The following is a 24397-nucleotide window of genomic DNA, read 5'->3' on the forward strand; positions in this document are numbered from 1 at the left end:
AGTGTCCTGGCGTCCACTGTTCCACATGGCCCTCCCATCAGGCTATGTTCAAATCAAATAGCTCAGGGTTTACATCGCAGTTTGTCAGTGTGTCTGTCTCTCTCTCTTACACACACACTTGGGAAGGCCACCAACTGTGAATGCTCATAACCTGTGTGTTACTCTTAAAAAAAAATGAAAGCTATTCCTAGACTTCTCTTTGGAGAGCTGAGAGTATCCAAGTCAGTATTTCCTATCTTTCCAATCCAGGAACTGTGCTAATCTAGACATTTTGTACAGATAATCCATTTTCAATGTTTTCAGACTCTCCTTCAAAATTAGGAAAACTTGAGTGTGATTCGCCAAGACAATAAAAAGGAGCAACTTCACTGCTACTGTGTCCTCGTGATGATACTCTGCCGTGCTGAACACAACACGGCAGCTGAGTCGCATTACCCCGACCCCGCACAGCCCCTGAGCCGCTGAAGGGCTACGGGGAGGAAGGGTAGGGCCAGGCTCCCGCACAGGTACACCCAGCCCAAAGAAACCCCACAGTCTTGTGCTGAAAGGCTGGCCTAACCCACAGACTCTTTAAACAAGCAGATTCTTTCTGGATTTATCTTTCTCCAAGAGATCTGCCCACTACACATGATGCCTTTACAGAAACCCACCCCAAGGATGATTTTTCAGAACTAGGATAGATGATATCCCTGAAATGGCAGTGATATCCAGTCATTATAATAGCCACTGATAAAGCTCCATTAACCCTAACCAAAGGCACATTTGGTAAGCAATAAAAAATGGCTTAGCTTAAAATGAGGTTTTTCTTTTAAAATAAAACTTAAGTTCATTCATTCCCTTGCTCTTGCCAAAGAGAAAACTCAGAAAAATCTGCATGTCAGTTTTTGTCTTTCAAAGCAGTGTTTTCCAACTTGGACACGACTGATAAGGGAGGCAAGACAAGTCGCTTAGTTCTGAGTGGTAAAGTCAGCACTTCTGCGGGACAGAGCTGGTGATTTGGTGGGCAGTGATGGGTTGGGTGAGATACAGTGAGAGCCGAGACAGACGGAAGAACCCTTTGGTGATGCAAGTCAAGAAGTTTCTGGAGAGGAAGGAGCAGGTAAAGACATGGACTCCTACAGTACATGTGACCTGTCTGGAATGATCAAGAAGCAATGGCTGCTACACACAAGCACCTCGGAAGAAACAGTCAACCTAAATAAAACAGAAAGGCTACCTTGCAATGAATCCTACGGAAGAAGAGAAAGACCTTTCTTGGCTATTTGGTACGTCGAAAAGGAAAAAACAAAGAGCCACCAGGAAATAAACCTAATCACGTATAAACCACATTATGAAAGGAGAAGATACATCAACAGCTTCATTTTGGAGCTTATCAGAGTCCTGGAAATTCTGGCCTAGGTGGCTTTTCTTGAAACCAATTATGGTTCAGCAGTGATATGCAAGTCCTCGGGAAGGCACTGTACTGGAGGAAAGAACAAAGAGCTGTCATTCTGTGCGAGGTGGAGCTACTTCCTGGGTGGCCAAGGCTCTTCTCTCATGTCTGCTGCTCATACAAGCAGTCCCATGCGAGTGACTTTGGCCGACAAGAAGGTATGCAGCACGAATACAATCGGCTTTGGGCAGGAGTGCAGGTCTATGGTCTGTGGAGAAAGGACGTTAGTCATCACTACCAAAAACAGACACTTTGCAAAGTAAACACATTTAGATTGTATAACATTTCAGAGACACAACTAGGAGATACTTGTGGGGACTGGGTTCTAACCATGCATGGTAGTTTGACTTAAAAGTAGGGTGTTTAAAATAAAGAAAAGTATCTTGGGGCAGGGAGTGTGACTCCGTGGTAAAGTGCTTGTCTACTGTGTATGAAACCCTGGATTCCATTCCTCAGTACCATTGTAACAGAAAAAGCCAGAAACAGTGCTGTGGCTCAAGTGGTACAGGGCTAGCCTTGAGCAAAAGAAGCTCAGGAACAGTGCCCAGACCCTGAGTTCAAGCCCTAGAATTGGCAAAAAGATAAAAATAAAGAGGATTACCTTGCTGGAGAACATTAATGCTAACTGAATTTCCCATGAGAAACCACAGCAAATTTAGCGGAAGCATCCACCCACCGATGATCCTATCCTAGCTCCGATAAATCCATTCCGGATTGCCTGACTAGATTGCCATGGGAATGATTATGGACAGCCAAGAGGAAGCAGGAGATCTGGGATCAGATTGCTGAGTCAAGAATGTGGTTAGTTAATATTTGACATGAACAGCAGAGACCAGAAAGAGGATATAGTTAAGTATGCCCTTTAAAGAAAAATACAACTTCATTAGAAATAGCAATTAAATAGCATTCTATAATATTAATTATAAGCAAAGGTTAAAACATATGAATAGCAAACAATAGTCTAATACCTTGCTTGTTAAATGCAGCTGATTTTAGTAATAATTTAAAAGAGAAAATTATATAATTCTTCCTAGTGCATCAGTCTTTTGAAAGTCCTAGTTTCACAGTCTAAAGGTCTTTTTTTTTTGGTTGGCTGCCAGACTTGAACTCTGGGCCTGAGCATTGTCCCTGAGCTATTCAGCTGAAGGTTACCACCCTACCTCTTGGGCCACAGGGCTACATCTCTGTTTTCTGGTGATTAATTGGAGATAAGAGTCTCACAGACTTTTTAGTGCCCAGGCTGACTTTGAACTGTGATCGTCAAATCTCAAGACACCTGAGTAGCTAGGATTACAGGTGTGAGCTACTGCTCCTAGCTGGTTGTTTTGTTTTTTTACTTTTGGCAATACTGGGGTTTGAACTTGGAGCCTTCAGCACTTACCAGTCAGGTGTTTTACCACTCAGCCACACCTCCAGTCCTTTTTCACCCTGGTTATTTTTCAGATAGATCCTCATTTCCTGCCCAGGAATATGCATGAGCAGTGATCCACCTATTTTAACCTCCCTGTGGTGGCTAGGATAGAGGTATGTATTACCGCATCCATTTCTGTCAAGATAGTATTTCATGGGACTTTTTTGCCCAGGCTGGCCTGGAACCATGATCCTCCCAATTGTAGCCTCCTATATATCTGGGATGACAGGTGTGTGCCCATGTTGTCAGAGCTACTGACTGGAAATGAGTCTTGCCAACTTTTCTGCTCCACTACCATAAAACTTCAATACTCCGTGCTCAGCCGCCCTAGTTGTTAGGATCACAAGTATGAGCTACTGGTGCCTGGCGGATAGACATTTTGTTTTACCCCCTAAATGGCAGTTTTTGTAGCTACAAAAACTTTCTATTACTCAACTGTTTGTTAACATCTTTTTTTATCTTTTCCTTTTTTTTTTTTCTTGAGGAGGGGGATGCTAGTCTTTGGGCTTGAATTTGGGACCTGAGTGCTGTCCCTTAGCTTTCTGCACAAGACTGGTATTCTACTACTTGAGACACAGCACCATTTCTGGCTTTTCGGTGGTTAACTGGAGCTAAGAAGTTCAGACTTGCTGGCCAGGATGGCTTCAAACTGCGATCCTTAGATCTCAGTCTCCTGAGTAACTAGGATTACAGACATGAGCCACCAATGCCAGCTTGTTTTTTATATCTTATTTGTGATAAAAAATCTAATTCTTAAAATGCTATCTTGAAATCGGAAGAACAATGTCCCGCCTCCGCATGGAGTGTCAAATATCAGGCCATAGTTTCCTACTTGAGGTACAGCAGTGAGGAGGGTACACAGTTTTTCAAAAGTTTCCTTACCAACTCCCCCTCAGGACCTCCAAAATCTAGGTAAAGATTTCTGATGCCATCATCAGCAGACATTTTCAGCCGTTCAAAGGGGTAGCGGTACACAATGCTGCTGGAACCTCCATTTTCCCTGGAGATAGTGAACCCATTTTCATAGTGGACTGTGAGTCTTACTTCTTGACCACTTAAGGTACAGCCTGGAAAAGACAGACAAAAAAAACCAGTTAGTAATATTTCTACCTTAGTAATTAAATAGAAAGAGGTTGCCCTAGCTTCAAAAAAAAAAGAAAAAAAAACTTTTCCTGAAAATGTATGAGGATTTTCCTATTTGGAGCTTCCTAAACTGGGTTTGTTTTGCTCACTGAAGTCTTTCTTTCTTTTCCTTTCCTCTCCTCCTCTCCCACCCTCTGTCAGTGGTGAGGCTTGAACTCAGGGCCTGAGTGTTGTCCTGAGCTTTTTTTTTTTCCATATATTTTTATTGTAATTAATAGAAGGGTTACATTATATTCACCAGATAGAAAATGCATTACTTCACAATCATTGATACCCTTTCTGATGTCCTGGTCCCTATTTCCTTTCCTGAGCTTTTTCACTCAAGACAAGTGCTCTACCACTTTAAGCCACAGTTCCACTTCTGGTTTTCTAGTGGGTAACTGGAGATAAGTCTTTGGACTTTCCCAGCAGGCTGGCTTTCAACCACCATCCTCAGATCTCAGCCTCCTGAGTAGCTAGGATTACAGGTGTGAATCACAAACATCTGGAATCAATATCTTGATTGAGATAAAGCAGAAATTACTTAATTCTCCTTGATCCCTGATTCAAGTGAGTCACCATCAAGACACAGATATCTGAGCTGGCAAGTGTGTGTGAGCCATGTGCAGTACTGGAGAAGCAATGGGCAAAGCCCCAGCTCATAAGGACTTTATCAGTGCACAAACTTCAGCACGACATCCCTGCATGTGTAAGGCAGAACATACAGAATACAAATAGCTCTCCCCTACCCCCCCTATCAAAGTCAAGGAAAGGTGTCCTGAAAGAGATGTGGATTCAGATAGGCCTTAAGAACAGACAAACATGGACAAGCTGGGAGGAAATGAAGGGTTCCCCTTGGGCAAGAAGCAGGCAGAGGTGCCTTGCAGGGGCAGTAACTTGCTTTGGTTGGTATTAGGAAGAAGAGAATGCTTGTGAAAAATAAAAGTTATGGCCGCTCAGTGGCTCACACCTGTAATCTTGGCTATGCAGGAGGCTGAGGTCTGAGGATATAGGTTCAAAGCCAGCCCAGGTACAAAAGGACCTGAGACTTTTATCTCCAATTAACCTCTAGAAAATGGAAAGTGGGGGGTGGGGTGGGTGGTGGGTGGGTGATGGGTACCAAGACATGTGAAAGGGTATCAATGTATGTGAATTAATGCACCTTCTATCTGGCAAATATCATGTAACCCTTTTATTAATTACAATAAAAAATTATAAAAAAAAAAAAAAGAAAATGGAAAGTGGGGCCTGGCTGAAGGGTAGGGTAGCAGACTTGAGCTGAAGAGCTCAGGAACAGTGCCCAGGCCCAGGGGTAGGGCGGTAGCCTTGAAGTGAAGAGCTTAAGGACAGCACTCAGGCCTAGTTCAAGCCCCATAACCCACAAAAGTTATGGGCCAGAGTTTGGCCCAGTGGTAGAATGCTTGCCTAGCATGTGTGAAGACCGGGGTTTGATTCCTTGGTAGCACGTACATAACTGGAAGTGCTGCTGTGGCTCAAATGGTGGATGTAGCCTTGCGCAAAAGAAGCTTAGGGACAATGTCCAGGCTCTGAGTTCAAGCCCCAGGACAAGCGAAGGAAGGAAGGAAGGCAGGAAGGGAGGGAGGGAGGGAGGGAAGGACGGAAGGAAGAGGGAAAAGAAAAGGAAGGAAGGGAGGAAGGAAGAAAAATAGCTGAATGTGGGTAGCTCATGGCTATAATCCTAACTACTACTAAGAGTCTGAGACATGGATGACTGTGTGGTTTGAAGCTAACTTGGGCAGAAAAATCAGGATGACTCCATTTCTAATCCAGAAAAATAACAGACTGGAAGCATGGTTCAAGTGGCAGATCATCAGCTCTAAGAAAGAAAGATGAGCAAGTCCTGAGATCAAGTCCCAGTGCCAGAAAAAAAGAAAAATAAAAAGTCTAAGTATCAGACTTGAGCTATGCTTGGTCAATTTAAGCAGAAAGAATGACTCCGTAGCAAACAAGCAGTTAGGATTACAGCAGTGAGCTTCTAAACTTGGCTACCGTGGGTGGGTGGGGGCGTGGGGAGGTTGTGGGGCTTGAAGTCAGGATGTGGCTGCTGTCCCTGAGCTCTTCAGCTCAAGGCTACCACTCTACCACTTTGAGCCACAGTACCACTTCTGGTTTTCTAGCGGTTAACTGGAGATTAGAGTTTCACAGACTTTCGTGCCCAGGCTGGCACTGAACAGTGATCCTCGGATCTCAGCCTCCTGAGTAGCTACATTACATGTATGAGCCACTGGTGCATGGCTATCTTGTCTTTTTATTTATTGTAACTTTTTTGTTTTTAGAGGGATGGGAATAAAACTCAGGGCCTTGGACATTGTAGGAAAGCAATCAACCTACTTTGTAAATGAGAGACAGGCAGTAGATATCAGATTACCATGGAGAACAAAGACATAATAAGTTTATGCTGTAAATTATGTTTTGTTTTGCCAGTCCCAGGGGTTATACTCAGAGCCGCAGCACTGTCCTTGGGCTTTCTCAAGACTAGAGCTCTATCACTTGAGCCACAGCCCACTTCTGGCTTTTTTTTTAATGTATGTGGTACGGAGGAATCAAACCCAGGTCTTCGTGCATGCTAGGCAAGCACTCTATCACTAGGTCAAACTCTTGGCCCCTAAATTATGTTTTATACTATAAAACCAGTTACTTGGCAGAAGAACCTGGTACAGTTGCATTGTTTGGAAGCTGCAGGACTGCTGTGTTACCCTTGGCTCCTGTGAACCAAGCAAGGCAATTCAGAAGGAAATAGGTCTGCCCAGGATTGTATCAAGGCAAGTGTGGGGTGGCATTTCTGGCGGCTGTATAAAGAACAAGCCAGTCCTTCAAGTATAATCAAGGGGCTCATCACACAGAGCAATCTCACTTGAGTCACAAAACCACTTCCAGTTTTCTGATAGTTAATTAGAGATAACAGTTTCACAGACTTTCATCCTTGGGTTGGCTTTGAACCATGATTCTCAGATCTCAGGCTCCTGAGTAGCTAGGATTATTGGGCATGAGCCATCTGCAAGTAAGATTCTTTTTCTTTTTTTTTGTCAGTCATGAGGCTTGAACTCTTCAGCTCAAGGCTATCACCCTACCCCTTGAGCCATAGCCCCACTTCCATTTTCTAGGGTTAATTAGAGATAAGAGTCTCACGCGGACTTTTGGACTTTTGAAGGAATTCTCAGATCTCAGCCTCCTGAGTAGCTAGGATTACAGGCGTGAACCACTGGGCCCTGGCTCCTACTAAGATTCTTATGTCCAATTAACCATCCAAAACCTGGAAGTGGAGCTATGGATCAACTGGTAGAGCACTAGCCTTGAGCAAAAAGCTCAGAGACAGCACCCAAGTCCTGAGTTCAAACACTAGGACTGGTACCTCCCCCCCCTCCCCGCCGGCCCCCAAAAGCAGCAAATATAGAAAGGTATTGCATGGGTATATATACATATGATGCATGAAATGATTCAGAGAGACTCACCACAAGAGGGCACTTCACAGTGGAAAGCAGTACCAACTTATCTCTTCTAAATGCTTATTTGAATGTTGGCCAAACATCTTCAAGCTTCTGAAGAGAAACTCCTATCCCAATCCTTTATTTTGTATAGCCATAAGCTTACCAGATGCTCATATTTAAGGGTGTCTATCCATATCTCAGGCTTCCAAACCTTAAATGCTGAGTCAATGCATCTAATTCCAGTAACTTTGTTGCTATACTATTAAGTACATATTAAAATGCTGAGCAGTGAAAATGCAATGTTGTGGTAGAGAACCATGAAATGTTTAGAGCCATACATGAGGCTTTGAACTCTGCTTATAAAGCACAGACACAAGGTTTCCTTCTACTCTCACTATTTTTAGCTTCTATATTTTGGCACATTTACAGCCTGGTACATGTAACAATGGTTTGCTTTTTGTTTTGTTTTGTTTTGTTTTGTGAAACAAGGTCTTGCTGCTCCAACTTGAAGCCTAGGGTGCCTTCAAACTCAAAATCCTTCTGTGGCTGAGAGTTTGGCCTAGTGGTAGAGTGCTTGTTTAGCATGCTTTAAGACCCGGGTTTGATTCCTCAGTACCACATACATAGAAAAAAGCTGGAAGTGGTGCTGAGGTTGAAGTGCTAGCCTTGAGAAAGTCCAAGGACAGTGCTCAGGCCCTGAGTTCAAGCCCAGGACTGGCAAAAAAAAAAAAAAATCCTTCTGCCTTCACTTCCTACCCAAGGGCTGGTATTACACATGCCACTGTTCCTGGTGCTAGTCTTACTTTAAAATAAAGCCTACTCATTAGATATGTTGAAAATGAACTATACAACTTATTATGGATGGAGACAGGAGGGAAAAACTGGGAGACAGTGAGGGAAGAGGTAGTATAGTCCAAAAATGTACTCCTTCTGGGCGCCTCAGGAGGATGAGATCTGACAACTGCAATTCAAACCCAGCCTGGGTATAAAAGTCTGTGAGTATCTCTCTTTCTCTCTCTTTTCTCTCTGTCAGTTGTGGGACTTAAACTCTGGACCTAGGTGCTGTCCCCGAGCTCTTCAGCTCAAGGCTACCGCCCTATCCCTTGAACCACAGAACCGCTTCTGGTTTTCTGGTGGTTAATTGGAGATAAGAATCTCACTGACTTTAGTGCCCTGGCTGGCTCTGAACTGCGATCCTCGGATCTGAGTAGTTAGGATTACAGACGTGAGCCACGTCACTTCTATGAGACTCCTATCTCTAGTTAACCACCAGAAAACTGGAAGTGGAAGTGGACGTGGCACTGTGGTTCTAATGGTACAGCAATAGCCTGCTGAATAGCCCAGGGACAGCAGCCAGGCCCAAAGTTCTAGTCCCACAACCAACCAAAAGAAAAGAAGAAAGAGAAGAAATTTACTCATTACTTGATTGTGTGTATCACCTTTATAATAACAATTTATAAAAAATTAAAAAAAAACATAGGGCTGGGAGTTTGGCCTAGTGGTTAAAGTGCTTGCCTAACATGCATGAAGACCCGGGTTCGATTCCTCGGTACCACATACATAGAAAAAAGCCAGAAGTGGTGCTGAGGCTCAAGTGGTAGAGCTCTAGCCTTGAGAAAGTCCAAGGACAGTGCTCAGGCCCTGAGCTCAAGCCCAGGACTGGCAAAAAAAAAAAAAAAATTAAAACTAAAAAGAATAAGAACCAATGTAAAATAAAACCTAGCAATCATTGCCTTACTGTTGGAATGAAATGATAGTCTCTACCTAGGGAGACTTCCTTGATCAGCTCAGCTGCCGCATGGCAGCCCTGAACAAGTATCCTGGTCCAGGTCGACAGATCCCGGTGTGTCTCCACCCGAAAGAGATGCATCTCAATGCCCTGCCGAGAACCTGTCCTGGTAGCAAACGTAAGGTCAGATCCCAGGGAGGGGGACCGGCATCCAGATCCAGAATGCACCAACCTAGGACCACAAACAGAGAAGACATCATGAAAGTAATGGCTGTATTGACAGAGGGAAATGCCTGCATTTTGGCTCACTCATAAGCAAACTCATAAAAGCTATCAGTTTTTAGATGAATACATTTTAGAGCAAGAGTACAGTGTTTTGCAATAAATCCTGTTCTGTTTTCCCACAGAATAACTCATGCTACAGAAAGACAGGTACTGTCTTTGTAAAGGAAATATCAAAAGAATCGTTGAAGAAAACTTCAGCCATCTGTCATGGTACACGCCACCAATCCCTATACCGAGGAGGGTAAGTCAGGAGAAGGATGAATTTGAGGCCAAGTTGGGCTACAAAGTAAGATTCTACCTCAAATTTTAAAAATCAATAAAAGATGGGCTGGGAGTTGGCCTAGTGGTAGAGTGCTTGCCTAGCATGCACGAAGACCCGGGTTCAATTCCTCAGTACTACGTACACAGAAAAAGCCAGAAGTGGTGCTGTGGCCTTGAGAAAGCCCAAGGACAATGCAGTGCTCAGGCCCTGAATTCAAGCCCCAGGACTGGCAAAAAAAAAAAAAAAAAAAAAAAAAATCAATAAAAGGCAAATTCCCTGGTATATTCCATAATGAATAAACATGAATTCACATGATTCAACACATGAATGAACTGTGAGGACATTATGAGAAATCTAAAGTAGTTCCAGAATTGTAATTTTTATTGAAAGGTAGAAATTTACCACTGCCAACCAATACTATCCAAGTTCTCCTTAAATGAATGATAGCCTTTCCCTTCCTCCGTCCTCTCCCCCTGTTCTTCCTGGCTTCCTCTATCCCCTCCCTCATCCATTTAGGTTTTTGGAGTCAGGGTTTCCTTGAGGAGGCCAAACAAGCCTCTTGTCAAAGAGATCCTCCTGTCTCTGTCTCCTGAGCGTGAGGATTACGACCATATTCCCTAACTCCTTACACATTTTGGTGCCCGATAAATACTGAAATCTGAACACAATTTGTTGGTTATTCTTCCACTGGTTTCCAGTGACTCATGCCTATAACTCAAGCTACTCAGGAGGCTGAGATCTAAGGATGGCAAAATAAGGGGATTGTGGGCCAGGCCAACTTGGACATGTATGGGAGACCCTATCTCAAACGCAACCAAAACAAGAACTAGTGGTATGGCACAGGTGGTAGGTGACTAAGATCCTGCCTAGCAAGTGTAATGTCCGAGTTCAATGTCCTAGTATTGGAAAGAAAAAAGAAAAAAAAAAGCCGGGCACTGGCAGCTCACACCTATAATTATAGCTACTCAGGAAACTGAGATCTAAGGAATGTAGTTCAAAGCCAGCCTGGGCAGGAAAGTCCATATTCTTATCTTCAATTAGCCACCAACTCCCCCCCCCACACACACCAAAACCAGAATTAGTGCTGTGGCTTAAAGAGCTCAGGGACAGCACTCAGACTCTGAGTTCAAGCTCCACAACCAATAAATAAATAAAAACCTCTGAAAGAGTTAAACTTAAGTTTCAATACAATCCAAGTAAGACAGAAATTAGTGACAGAATTACTATGCCATATTCAGTTTAAGCCCTAATCCCAAGTGAGACATTACAAAATATAGTCTAGAATTTTTTCCTTCATATTTGATTTTGAAATCCTTGGCAGAGGAAATCTAATTCAAAGCAGCTGTTGGACTCCTGTTGCACAGCAGTTGGCTAGGACACATCGCCAAGGGCCCCCTTTCATGGGAAGGCCATATGAGCTCGCTGGAAGGCGTTTCAGCAGCTTTCAGCCCATAAGTGCACTGCCACGCAGTTTTCCACACTATGAAGCAGCCTCATTTTCCTTAGTGTCTTTTTCTCTTTCCGTGAATTGCAAGAAAAGGCTATCAAACCCGTGACATCTACAGAACTAATGTCTTCTGTAAAACAAGGGCTGGGAGTTTGGCCTAGTGATAGAGTGCATGCCTAGCATGCATGAAGACTGGGGTTCGACTCCTCGGTACTGCACACATAGAAAAAGCAGGAAGTGGTGCTACGGTTCAAGTGGTAGCGCTCTAGCCTTAAGGAAAAGCCTAAGGACAGAGTGCCTAGACCCTGAGTTCAAGCCCCAGGACTGGTTAAAAAAAAATTGTATTTCATATTGTACCAACCTAACAATACTATCAGGTTGTGGATTATAATTAATTCTTAGGAAGGATTCAGTTTTGTAGGCAGCCAAGACCTTCAGTGTCTTTTCTTTTCCTATATGGTCATGCTATCTTTTTTCTATTCACTTACAAAAACACATTCTAGGGTATTAGAAATAAAAATATAGAATTTGAATGTTCAGTGGTTCATGTCTATAATCTTAGCTACTCAAGAGACTGAGATCTGAGGACTGCAGTTCAAAGCCAGTCCGGGCAGATCAGTCTGTGAGACTTTTATCTCCAATTAACTACCAAGAGGATGAAGTGGAAATGTGGCTCAGAGACGGCAGCACCCCGGTCCTGAGTTTGAGCCCAGGACCAGCACCAAAAATAAAGAAAAGAAAAAAAGAAAATTCAGCCTTTCTCATTACCCTCACAGATCTCAAGCCCTCTCTTTTGCCCTGCACTAGGAAAACATGCACACCACCTTCTAGCCTTGCCTCCTGCAGAAGGACAGCCCCAGGTCTGCTCCCTTCCCTGCTCTCCTCAGCGGCTGCTCTCACCCTTCAGGTAAACAGAGGAGTTGCTAAACTCTACATAATGATTCTGTCCACAGTGACTTCAAGAGCCCTACCCAATCAAGAGGGCCACAAGGGAAAGCTAACCCTCTCACCTGCCTCTCATCTTCGATCCGAATCTGCCAGAACTTTCTCAACAAAGAGGGGAAAATGCCTGCTGTTGCATTAGTTAAACTGGTAAAGAACAACAGGATTAGAAGCTGTGGGATCCACATAGATCAATTTGCAGCTCTACGTTGTTCAAATAATACATTTGAATTCCTCACATTTCATGTAAAATGTTGACTACTTTTAAGTATAGCTGAGTCTTTGCTCCACTTTTAACAATCTTAAAAAGCATGCACAGCTCTGATACAATTTTCATTAAATAATAATCAGCATTATATTTAAAGTAAGTTAACAGTTCGAGCAGTTACAGGGCATTTAGTACCAGTCTAGGCACGTTACAGGTGTAAACTTATAGAACATGCACATGCCCCATCTCATTGGGTCTACTTGACGAATAAAAACTGGCGCATAAAGGTTCATTAATGTGATCCTGATTTTTTAAGAGGAAAAATTTTAAAACTCTTCACTATGGGTTGGTCTCTGACCTTGAGCTCAGGGGTCTGAGCACTGTCCTTGGACTTTCTCAAGGCTAGAGCTCTACCACTTGAGCTCTCAAGTGCCTCAGCACCACTTCCGACTTTTTTTCTATGTATGTGGTATCGAGGAATCGAACCCGGGTCTTCGTGCATGCTAGGCAAGCACTCTACCACTAGGCCAAACTCCCGGCTCCTTAATCCTGTTTTTTTAGTTATAAAAGCTTTATTGAGAATAATTCACATATCATACAATTTACCCATTTATTTCAATGATGTCTTATGTATTCATAGCTGTACAACCATTGTCATATTTTGAGTTAGCAGATTTTTATCACCCCTAAAAGAAGTCCTATGGCATCAAAAGTCACTCCTTATTGTCCCCTCCCATCTCCTTTGAACACTACTATACTATCTGTGTGTGGGAAGGGTGGGGGGGTGCCAGTACCAGTGCAGCAGCCTTGTGCTTCTGTACTGCATTTTCGATCATGGCTAGAGCTCTATCACTTGAGCCATATCTCTAGTGAGGTATTTTGCTAGTTAAATGGCGATAAGAGTCTCTTCGATTTGTCTGCCTGGGCTGGCTTTGAACTAAGATCCTCAGAGCTTAGCCTCCAGTGTGGCTAGAATTATAGGCAGTAGCACCCAGCATGAGACAACTATTTCATTTATGGTGTTCTTTCTGGGAAAATGTCCTCTATTTCTCTGATCCTCAAGAGGATATAGACCATATTTAGTTAATCATTGTATTTTGAGTTCTTGTAACCTGTCAATAAGTATCCTTTATTTTTGTTTTGGTGTGGTATTTGGAAGTACATTCAGGGTCTGGCACAAAGTAATCTAACATCTGTCTGGGCCACTTCTTTCTTTTTTTATTTTGTCAGTCCTGGGGCTTGGACTCAGGGGCTGAGCACTGTCCTTGAGCTTTATCAAGGCTAGGACTCTACTACTTGAGCTACAGCACCACTTCTGGCTTTTTCTGTGCATATGGTACTAAAGAATCGAACCCGGGGCTTCATGCATGCTGGGCAAGCACTCTACCACTAGGCCACACTCCTGGCCCTTGGGCCTGCTCTTTCTTAATGGGTAGCTTCTGTAACCCTCTCTCCTCCTCCCTCTATATATTCATTCCCCTCCCCTTCTCTCTCTCTCTGTCTTTCTGTGTATTGTAGACTAGCCCCAAGCTCACTGTGTATCCCAGACTGGATTTGGAGTTATAATGATCTTTTGGCCTCAGCCTCTCAAATGCTAGGATTACAGGCATGCGCCACTATGTCTGGCTGATTCTATTTTTGGCCAGTCCTGGGGCTTGAACTCAAAGCTAGCACTCTACCACTTGAGCCACAGTACCACTTCTGGTTTTTCTGTTTATGTGGTACTGAGGAATCTAACCCAGGGCTTCATGTATGATAGGTAAGCATTTTACCACGAAGCCACATCCCCAGCCCCTGATTTTTTTCTTAAGTCTCAGTAAAATGTAATTTGAAAATATATTCTAGTTTTACACTTATTATTGCTTGAGCACTCTGGTCCCTCCAAAGCTTTATTTATTCTTTACCCTTCCAATTTCCCCACATCTAGCATGCTAGAAATATTCTGTTACTTCAGGCCAAATCAATGTTTATTTGGTAGAACCAAAATTATCACACTTAGTTTAGAGAAATGAGAGAATATGTTGGCTAGATTGTGTGGTTTATCCTCAGTACCACATTCTGGTTTAAGTGATTTCATCATTCAGTCATAATTGTAACTAGAAACCACGATTTCAGTGGTTTTCTAGTCATGGTCAATAAAACACAGGGGGAAAAGCCTAAGCAAGTCTTGATAGCAATAGTTAGGAAGCTGCTTTAACAACTGAAAAAGCACACATGGAAAACTAGAAATAATTCATTCTGAGATAGAACTGCAAAATGATCAAGGCTGTCAAAGTTCTTGTCTACATTAGTTACTGAAATGCTATTTTTGGCAGTGAAGATAGAATTCATTTTACAATTCTTGAGATATGAGCAGGGTTTTTCCCCTTTAGTCTTACCTTGTGGCAACAAGAGGGTAGCTATGGCATGGCGATGCCCAGGCATCCCTTGTCCATGGCATACAGTCATAAAGCAGCAAGTCCTTCTCAGTCACAGCCATGAGGACAGGCCTCCATTGTTGCCTTCCACCATCCAGTTTTGCCTATGAAAACAGTAATATCCAGAAGTCATTATAGTGATGTCTTCTTGAAAGTGCTTTTTAAGTGATGGCTCGGTAGATCTCCATTTTGTTTTTCATCTTAACTGACTTGAATACAGATTGTGTCCCACCAATAGGGATTCTTTACTGGGAGGTATAAGGTTGTGTGTATATTTGAAAAAGCTTGCCAGGCACTGGTGGCTCATGCCTATAATTCTAGCTACTCAGGAGGCTGAGTTCTGAGGAATGGAATTCAAAGCTAGCCTGGGCAGAAAAGTCCCTGTAAGGCTCTTATCTCCAAATAACCAAATACTAGAAGTGGAGTCATGGCTCAAAGTGGTAGACTGGTAGCCTTGGGCAAAAGAGCTCATAGACAGCACACAGGCCCTGACTTCAAGCCCCAAGACTGCCAAAATAAAAAAAAAAAATCACACATAGTACAGTACAGATATCACCAAATGAAGAGTCTTTCTCCACCCTATAATAATTATCACTACTTCTAATTATTAGATATTCTAATTAAATATAGCAATAGTTTCAGTATATCTAATATGTAACCCCAGAGTAACACCTTCTAAGTATAAGGTAGAAGTCAGGCTACTCCCAGTAATAGAACAGAAAAATCTTCCTATCAAATGTCTGTAGAATCTAAATAGCAATGGTTTTTTAAATGTTTCTGAACAAGATCTACATATTTTACATGGTAGTCCAGTATACAATATACATATTAGTGTTTCAGTATTTTCCAATATATTTGGAATATATTCCAACCACTGGAGAATATGAGTCTGAGATCTGAGGATCATGATTTGAAGCCATCCCAGGTAGAAAAGTCTGTAAGACTCCTATCTCCAATAAACTACTCAGAAAAAGCTGGAAGTGGTGCTATAGTTCAAGTGATAGTTAGCCTTGAGTACAAAGAAGCTCAAGGACAGTGTCCAGGCCCCGAGTTCAAGCACCAGGATGGAAAAAAAAAAAACAATAAAATGATGGGGGAAAAATATTTGCAAATCATACACTGGATAAAAGGAGAATACTCAAACATACAAGGAATGCAAAATACTTACAATGAGCAAGACTGGGGTATAGCTCAGTGGGAAAGTTTATTTACTTAGTTATGTGAAGCTCTGTTTTTGATCTCCACCCCCCACAAAGATCTGAGTAGGCATTTCTTAAATGAAAACATACAAATGACCAAAAAATACTCAATATCTATGGGATAAGAATTTGGCCTAGTGGTAGAGTGCTTGCAGCATGCACAAAGACCCCTATTTAAATCCTTAGTACCACATACATAGAGAAAGCTGGAAGTGGTGCTGTAGCTCAAGTGGTAGAGTTCTAGCCTTTAAAAAGTCCAAAGACAATGCTCAGGCCCTGAGTTCAGCCCCAGGACTAGAAAACAAACAAACAAACAACAACAACAAAAAAGCTCAACATCTAATCAGATGAATGCAAACTAAGCCCACAATGAAATCCGTCACATCTGTTAAGTTGGGTTTTTACAGAGATGATGATGGGGCAGAGGGAAAGGGAGAAGGGAATAACATGGTGAAGGAGTTGAACTTGTTCAAAGACAATGTAAACATGAATGAAAATACCACAATAAACCATCTCATATTACATATGCATGCTGAGGGCTAGTACAGCTCAGCAGAATACTTGTCTAGCAAGTACAGGGCCTAGCGTTCAAACTCCAGTATAGCATGCTGGGCTTCCTGGTTCATTTCTTTTTTTTTTGGTGGGGTGTTATTCAGACAGGGTCTTGGTAAGTAGCCCAGGATGGTCTTGAACTTGTGATTCTCCTACCTCAGCTGCATGTGCTTTAGTTATTTTTCAGAACAGGGTCTTACTTTTTACCTATACAGCTTGAATCATGATCCTCTTAATTCATGCTTCCCACATGGTTGGGATGACAAATGCATATCAACATACCAAGCTTTAATAATAAGAGTCTCACAGACTTTCAGATAAGGAAGAGAATGGTGGCTCACACTTATAATCCTAGCTACACAGGAGGCTGAGATCTGAGGATCAAGGTTCAAAGCCAGGCCCGGCACAAAAGGACTTGAGACTCTCCAGAAGGGGGCTTGGCTCAAGGGTAGGGTGGTAGTCTTGAACTGAAGAGCTCTGGGACAAGGCCCAGGCAGAGTTTTAGCCCCCATGACCCACAAAAACAAACAAAACAACAACAACAAAAAAGAGTCTCATGGACTTTTGTGCCTGGGGTGGCTTTGAACCGAGATCCTCAGATCTCAGCCTCCTGAGTGGCTAGGATTACAGGCATGATCCACTGTGCCAGCGTTTTTTTTTTTGTTTTTTTTTTTTTCTTTTTCTTTTTTGCCAGTTAGTCCTGGGGCTTGAGCTCAGGGCCTGAGCACTGTCTTTGGACTTTCTCAAGGCTAGAGCTCTACCACTTGAGCCTCAGCACCATTTCCGGCTTTTTTCTATGTATATGGTACCGAGGAATTGAACCTGGGTCTTCGTGCATGCTAGGCAAACACTCTACCACTAGGCCAAACTCCCGGCCCCTGTGCCAGCGTTTTTGTTTGTTTGTTTGTTTGTTTTTGTTTTGGGTTTTTTTTTGAGGTTGAGTCTTGCAAACTTTTTCCTTGGCTGTCCTCAAGCTATGATTCTCTAAATCTCAGCCCTGTAAGCAGCTAGGCTTATAGATGTAAGCTACCACACTCAGCCGAGACACACTAATTGAAGAAGAAAAAAGTAGGGTACTGGTGGCTCATGACTATAATTCTAGGTATTCTGTCTAAGATTTGGAGAGTCACAATTTGAAGCCAGCCCAGACAAAAAAGTTTGTGAGGCTCCATCTCCATTAAGCAGCACAAAATGCTTGACTGAGTGCATGGGTCAAGTAATAGAGTGCCAACTACAGGCAAGAAAGCCATACAAGAGTACAAGGCCCTAAGTTCATGTCCTAATACTGGCACAAAAATAAATAAATAAATAAATAAATAAAATATAAAGTCTTATAAATCAAGTTATCTTTTCTATCAAAGAAAAAAGAGAAGCCGGACGGAAGACCATGGTAGGTCACGCCTGTAATCCTAGCTACTCAGGAGGCTGAGATCTGAGGATCAAGGTTCAAAGCCAGCCTAGGGAACAAAAGGACCTGAGACTCTTATCTCCAATTCACCTCTAGAAAACAGGAAGTGGGGCTTGGCTCAAGGATAGGGAAGTAGCCAAGAGCTCAGGGACATCGCCCAGGCCTAGGGGTAGGGTGGTGGTAGCCTTGAGCTGAAGAGCTCAGGGACAGCATTCAGGCCCAGAGTTCAAGCTCAATGACCCACAAAAAAAAAAAAAAAAAAAAGAAAGAAAGAAAATATCTGCTCATCTCTTCTTTTACTCACATAAAAAAATATGAAAGGTTTCACTAGAAAGAAATAAAAGTAGCCAAGTGCTGGTGGCTCACGCCTATAATCCTAGCTACAGAGGAGGCTGAGTTCTGAGCATCATAATTCAAAGCTAGCCTAGGAAAGTCTGTGATAATCTTATCTCCAATTAACCACCAGAAAACCAGAAATGGTGCAATGGCTGAAAGTGGTAGAGTGCTAGCCTTGAGATAAAAACCTCAGGGATAGTGCTTAGGCCCTGAGTTCAAGCACCATGACAAAAAAAGAAAGGAAGAAAGGAAGGAAAAGTAATTACCCTATCTTGGATGGGAATTAGTAAATGGGACAAAAAAAATGAGCAATTTTTTTTCATCTTTGACTTCTGAACCATGTGAATATGTTAAAATAAAAGTCTCCTAACATCTCTCCAAGCATAGAACAATTACCCTTTGATCCAGTTTCTTTGTTTTGAGAAGCCAATGATTTAGTCTACTTCTTACCTACTGGGATACACATGAGTGAACTAGCATTCAGAGATGAAGGAAGTTTAATGAAGATCAAAGCCAAATGAAAACTGTACATATGTCTGTATACGTACACACACACACACACACACACACACACACACACACACACACACACACACACACACACACACACTTTCTAAATAGAGACCAGATAGATAAATGCAGTGGGGAAACCATTCTACTTCTGAAGAGGGTTCAGTGAACTCTAGCTGCCCTGCCTGCCGGCCTACCTGTTCTGCCAGCCAGGCAATGTGCTTGACTTCTTTGCTGCCTCCCGCTGTACTGGTAGCACCAAGCATGGCATTAAGTTCTGCCAACACCTGTGGGAGGAGAGCCATTATGTTGGTGTGGATAGCTACGAACCAGGAGTGTGCAGTGGCTGTATCCTTGCAGCGGAGGATCAACGTGTTCCTGCTGTCAGGAGAATGAAGCTCTATCAATCTGTGTGGAAAAGAAAAGAAAAAAGGGAGCTAGGTCAGAAATGATCACACCTACCAGAGTTTAACACACACAATTGCAAATCTAATTTAATTTTGCATTCCTCAAGAGGCACTTTCTCTCAATTCCCTAGAGTCTAATTCCAGAGAAAACCACACCTGGAAAAATAATCATCAGCAAGCCTAACTGCTGGATCAGTTGTACTATTTTAATGAAAGGAGATGATAAGGTATCTATCTACATTATGTTCTACAGAACGCATCATTTTGCCTTCATTTCCCTATCAAGAAATGTAAAGCATATTTGCTGACCATCTTGAGTCAAAAGTGGAATTGATATTTTTAGATAATTCTAGTTTAAGTTATTCAAATATGCTAATAAATAATGAACTAAAATTTACATGAAATAAAAAATTCACAGAAGAATAGTACGCCTATGAAAATCTGGAATTATGTTTTAGTGTATGGTAACCTGGTATAATTAAATCAACCAGTGGTTAGGAGATTGTCAACACTATTATTGTGCTATTTAGTCAATGAACAACCTATATTTCACAGGTAACCTTAATAAATGAGCTAATTTTTTTTTAAAAAATGTACATGAACAGATTTCTTATAAAGCAATTTCTTTTATGTGTTTTGGATAAAGTACTTAATAAGTTAAATAAGTGACTAGTATACACAGAGAACGCATTTATTTTGGAAAATGGCAAAAAAGAAAAAACTATTATGAATGTCTCCCCTAGCAGGTCACAAATTGACAAAGTGTTAAGTCACCAAGGAGAGGGCTCTATTTTCTTTCTTTCTTTCTTTCTTTCTTTCTTTCTTTCTTTCTTTCTTTCTTTCTTTCTCTTCTTCTTCTTCTTCTTCTTCTTCTTCTTCTTCTTCTTCTTCTTCTTCTTCTTCTTCTTCTTCTTCTTCCTCTTCTTCTTTTTTGGTCAGTCATGGATCTTGAACTCTGGGCCTGGGCACTGCCCCTGAACCCCTCAGCTCAAGGCTACCATTACTACCTTACCCCTGGACCTACCTGGGCATTGTCCCTGAGTTCTTCAGCTCAAGGTTACTGACCTACCCCTGGAGCAACAGTGCCACTTAATTGGAGATAGCAGTCTCACAGTCTTTAATGCCCGGGCTATTTTTGAACCTCAATCCTCAGATCTCAGTCTCCTGAGCAGATAGGATTACAGGCATGAGGACGCCATGCCTGGCTGAGAGCTCTGAAGATAGTCTGTACTGCTTTGAAATGCTGCTTACTAGCCTCACAAGCACCTCACATGTACATCAATATTTTTGCTCTGAAGCGTGACTCCCTCTTCTTTGCCCTATTTTTTTTCCATTTATAGTTTTACTATGTTTCAAAACTCTTTTCAGTTGCAAAAAGTCTAAGTTGTCTTTTTTTACAGCTCTGGGGCTTGACCCCAAAGCCTGGGCATTTGTCCTTGAGCCATAGCATCACTTCTGGCTCTTTCTGTATATGGGGTATCGAGGAATCATGCATACTCAGCAAGCACTCTACCACTAGGTCACACTCCTGGCCTATATATATATATATATATATATATATATATATATATATATATATATATATATATGTATGTTTTTTTTAACCATTGAAGTTAAATCCATAACTTGGTAATTCTTCATTAATTCATTCATTTAATTTTGGTAGTGTTCGGGTTTCAAATCAGGGCATCCCTCTTGCTATGTAGGCATTCTATCACTTGAGCCATACTCAGTCCTTTCCTGTCATTATTTTTAGTTATTTTTCATGTAGGGTCTCAGGACATGGTTCTTTTACCTAAACCTCCCATGTAGCTGGAATCACTATATCTGGTTTATTGTCTGCAAGGGATCCAATCCAACTGGCTTTAGATTGTGATTTTCCTGTTTACCGTGTGAGTAGCGAGGATTATAGCTGTGGGTCTCCACACCTGACCCATAACTTGTTTATTGTGAATAGGACTATAATAAACATGGGAGTCAGGTGCTGATGGCTCACACCTGTAATCCCAGCTACTCAAGCCAGCCTGGGAAGAAAGTCTGTGACTCTAATTTCTAGTTAGCCACCAAAAAGCTGGAGGCGAAGCTGTGCTCAAATGGTACCATATATTATCATAGTGGTAACATATTATCAGGCTGAACATATCCATCCTTTCTTTCTTTCTTTCTTTCTTTCTTTCTTTCTTTCTTTCTTTCTTTCTTTCTTTCTTTCTTTCTCTTTCTTTCTTTCTTTTTCTAGTCCTGGGAGTTGGACTCATGGGCTGAGACCCATCCTTGGGTTTTCCTCAAGACTACCACTCTACCACTTGAGCCACAGCATCACTTCCTGCTTTTTCTGTGTATATGGCACTGAGCAATCAAACCCAGAGCTTCATGCATGCTAGGCAACCACCCAATAGGCCATGCTCCAGCCAGGCTGAATATTTTCTTTCTTTTTGTTTTTTTGCCAGTCCTGGGCCTCGAACTCAGGACTGGACACTGTCCTTGGACACTTTTGGCTCAAGACTAGAGCTCTGCCACTTGAGCCACAACACCATTTTCTGGCCTTTTCTATGTATGTGGTATAGAGTAATTGAACCCAGGGCTTCAAGCATGCTAGGCGGGCACTCTACCACTATGCTACACTCCCAGCCCAGGCTGAATATTTTCTAGGAAGACTTTTTTTTTTCACCTAGTTACTTTGGCACTAGTGTCAGCATAAAATCCTTTAAAAACATTCAAAATGTTCATTGGCAAAGCTATGACAAGGAATTTCCTTCATTCCTCCTACTGACCTACTTAGCACTAAAGATAGAACTCAGTTCTTCCTTCAAGTATAAAATGTTCACTTTCTAGAGGAAAAAAAAAAGTCTTTACATTTTGTATAGCTCCAGGGACAATGTCTCAGACATGGCTCCTTTGACAAGAGTGTAAATTCTGGAAACCTTAGTGTCAAAGATCACAGTTATTACTAACTGGAAGAACAGAAAATAAACATTATAATTTGCAGCTGATTAAGCACAAAAGGATACTGGACAATTTAGGGCATAAAAGAAGGAAAACAGGCAGTTGGTTATTTTACAGGACAGGATCACTAACTTTTTTATGAAAAGAGAAAGTACAATATCTTGCAAAAATAGAAAGTTTAATCAAAAGAAACTCTAAGAAGGATTGAGTCTAGCATCTATGTGAATCTCTTCATAGATAAAAACTCTCAAAACTGGCAGAGGGGATAAAGAAAGTCATGTTTAAAGTCTATTATTGGGGCTGGAAATTTGGCTTAGTGGTAGAGTGCTTGCCTAGTATGCATGAAGCCCTGAGTTCAATTCCTCAGTACCACATAAACAGAAAAGGCACTGTGGCTTAAGTAGTAGAGTGAACAAAAGAACAAAAGAAGCAAAAGGACAGTGCCCAGGCCCTAAATTTAAGCCCCAGGACAGGCAAAAAATTTAAAGCCTATTGTTTAAAAGAAAAAATTTGAGGGGTGGGGGTGGGGGAGGGAAATGGGGACCAAGACATGAGAAAGGGTATCAATGTATGTGAATTAATGCACCTTCTATCTGGTGAATATAATGTAACCCTTCTATTAATTATAATAAAAATATATGAAAAAAAAATTCATCCAGGCTCACTTCTATAATCTCAGTTACTCAGGAGGCTGAAATCTGAGGATCTCCATTCAAAGCCAGTTTGGGCAGGAAAGTCCCTGTGTGACTCTTATCTCCAATTAACTACTCAAAAACTGGAAGAAGAACGGTGGTAGAGCACTAGCATTGAACAAAAAAGCTTAAAGACAGGGCCCAGCACTGAGTTCAAGTCCTACAACTCCCCTGCCCCCATCTCTTTCTCTGTCTCTCTGTCTGTCTCTCTCTGTCACACACACACACACATTTTAGGAACAACACCCAGACCCTGAGTTTAAGCCCCAGGACCAGTACCCAAAAAGAAAATTTCAGTCTGGGCGGGGTGGTTCACGCATGTAATCCTAGCTACTCAGGAGGCTGAGAGTGTGGATTGAGGTTCAAAGCCAGCCCACGCACTAAAGTCCCTGAGACTTATCTCCAATTAACCACCAAAAAACCGGAAGTGGCGCTGTGGCTCAAGGGGTAGGGCTGTAGCTTTGAGCTGAAGAGCTTGGGGACAACACCCAAGCCTAGAGTTCAAGTCCCATGACCAACTGAAAAAAAAAGAAAAATTCAAATGAAAATTTTACTAATAACAGTATGGAGGCATTTGCCAGTAATTGAATGGCTCATAGAACAGAAGAGGAGACAGCTACAATGTAGACAGTACTGGCCTCTAGTCAAACCACTGAAACTTTCCTGAGAATCAGACAAATTGAATCAATGTTTAGCTATGCAGAAACACAGGATTCTGTAAGTCCAGCCTACATTATTTTTTCTGCTTGGTAAGTCAGGAAGTGGTGCTGTATGTAGCTCAAGGGGTAGGGCAGTAACCTTGAGCTGAAGATGAAGAGCTTAGGGACACCGCCCAGGCCCAGAGTTCAAGTCCCATGACACACACCCCCGCTCCCCCCAGCCAAAAAAAATCTTAGACATGGGGCCGAGAGTTTGGCCTAGTGGTTAAAGTGCTTGCCTAGCATGCATGAAGACCCGGGTTCGATTCCTTGGTACCACATACATAGAAAAAAACCGGAAGTGGTGCTGAGGCTCAAGTGGTAGAGCTCTAGCCTTGAGAAAGTCCAAGGACAGTGCTCAGGCCCTGAGCTCAAGCCCAGGACTGGCAAAAAAAAAGAAAAAAGAAAAAAAAATCTTAGACATAACTTATGTTCAATTAGCAATAATCATGTGATTTTATATGTTTTAAAGCCAAACTTACATGGAGAATACCCAGTGTGAAGATGGACTGAGACAGTGTGAACCAGTGCAAAGGACACAGACTTAACGTTTTCCAAAAGCAGCCTTTAAGAACAGGTGTACACTAGTAATCCAAGCTACTCAGGAGACTGAGATCTGAGGATCAAGGTTCAAGGCCAGCCAGGGCACAAAAGGACCTGAGACTCTTATCGTCTCTAGAAAACGGGAAGTGGGGCTTGGCTCAAGGGTAGGGCTGTAGCCTTGAGCTGAAGAGCTCAGGGACCCAGGCAGAGTTCAAGCCCCATGACCCACCAAAACAAAAAAAAAAATGTTCTAGCTAATTTTACACTGCCCAGATATTGTTTGCTAAGGAATGGGTTTATGTTTGCTCCCTTTACTTCATCATTATTTATTTAGTTTTTGAGTTCCACAATGAAACACTTAATAATTATCGTAAGTATTTAGTGAGGCTGTGAGACTTGATTAGG

General features: G+C 42.1%; 1 protein-coding gene across 1 annotated transcript in view; it reads right to left on the reverse strand.

Annotated features, from left to right (window-relative positions):
• Positions 1–564: 564 nt before the first annotated feature.
• Sntb2 (syntrophin beta 2) overlaps positions 565–24397 on the reverse strand; it is a 63067-nt gene continuing 39234 nt past the window's right edge. Inside the window, exons 3-7 of the mRNA XM_090357370.1 lie at positions 18907–19117; positions 14666–14808; positions 9179–9375; positions 3726–3910; positions 565–1640 (exon numbers count right to left, since the gene is read on the reverse strand). Of these exons, the coding sequence (XP_090213496.1) occupies positions 1548–1640; positions 3726–3910; positions 9179–9375; positions 14666–14808; positions 18907–19117 (829 nt within the window). The 3' untranslated portion in view covers positions 565–1547. The remainder of the gene's footprint in view (positions 1641–3725; positions 3911–9178; positions 9376–14665; positions 14809–18906; positions 19118–24397) is intronic.

The sequence above is a fragment of the Megascapheus bottae genome, chromosome 24 (assembly GCF_031878675.1).
Source record: "Megascapheus bottae isolate mThoBot1 chromosome 24, mThoBot2.hap1, whole genome shotgun sequence".
Taxonomy (NCBI): Eukaryota; Metazoa; Chordata; class Mammalia; order Rodentia; family Geomyidae; genus Megascapheus; species Megascapheus bottae.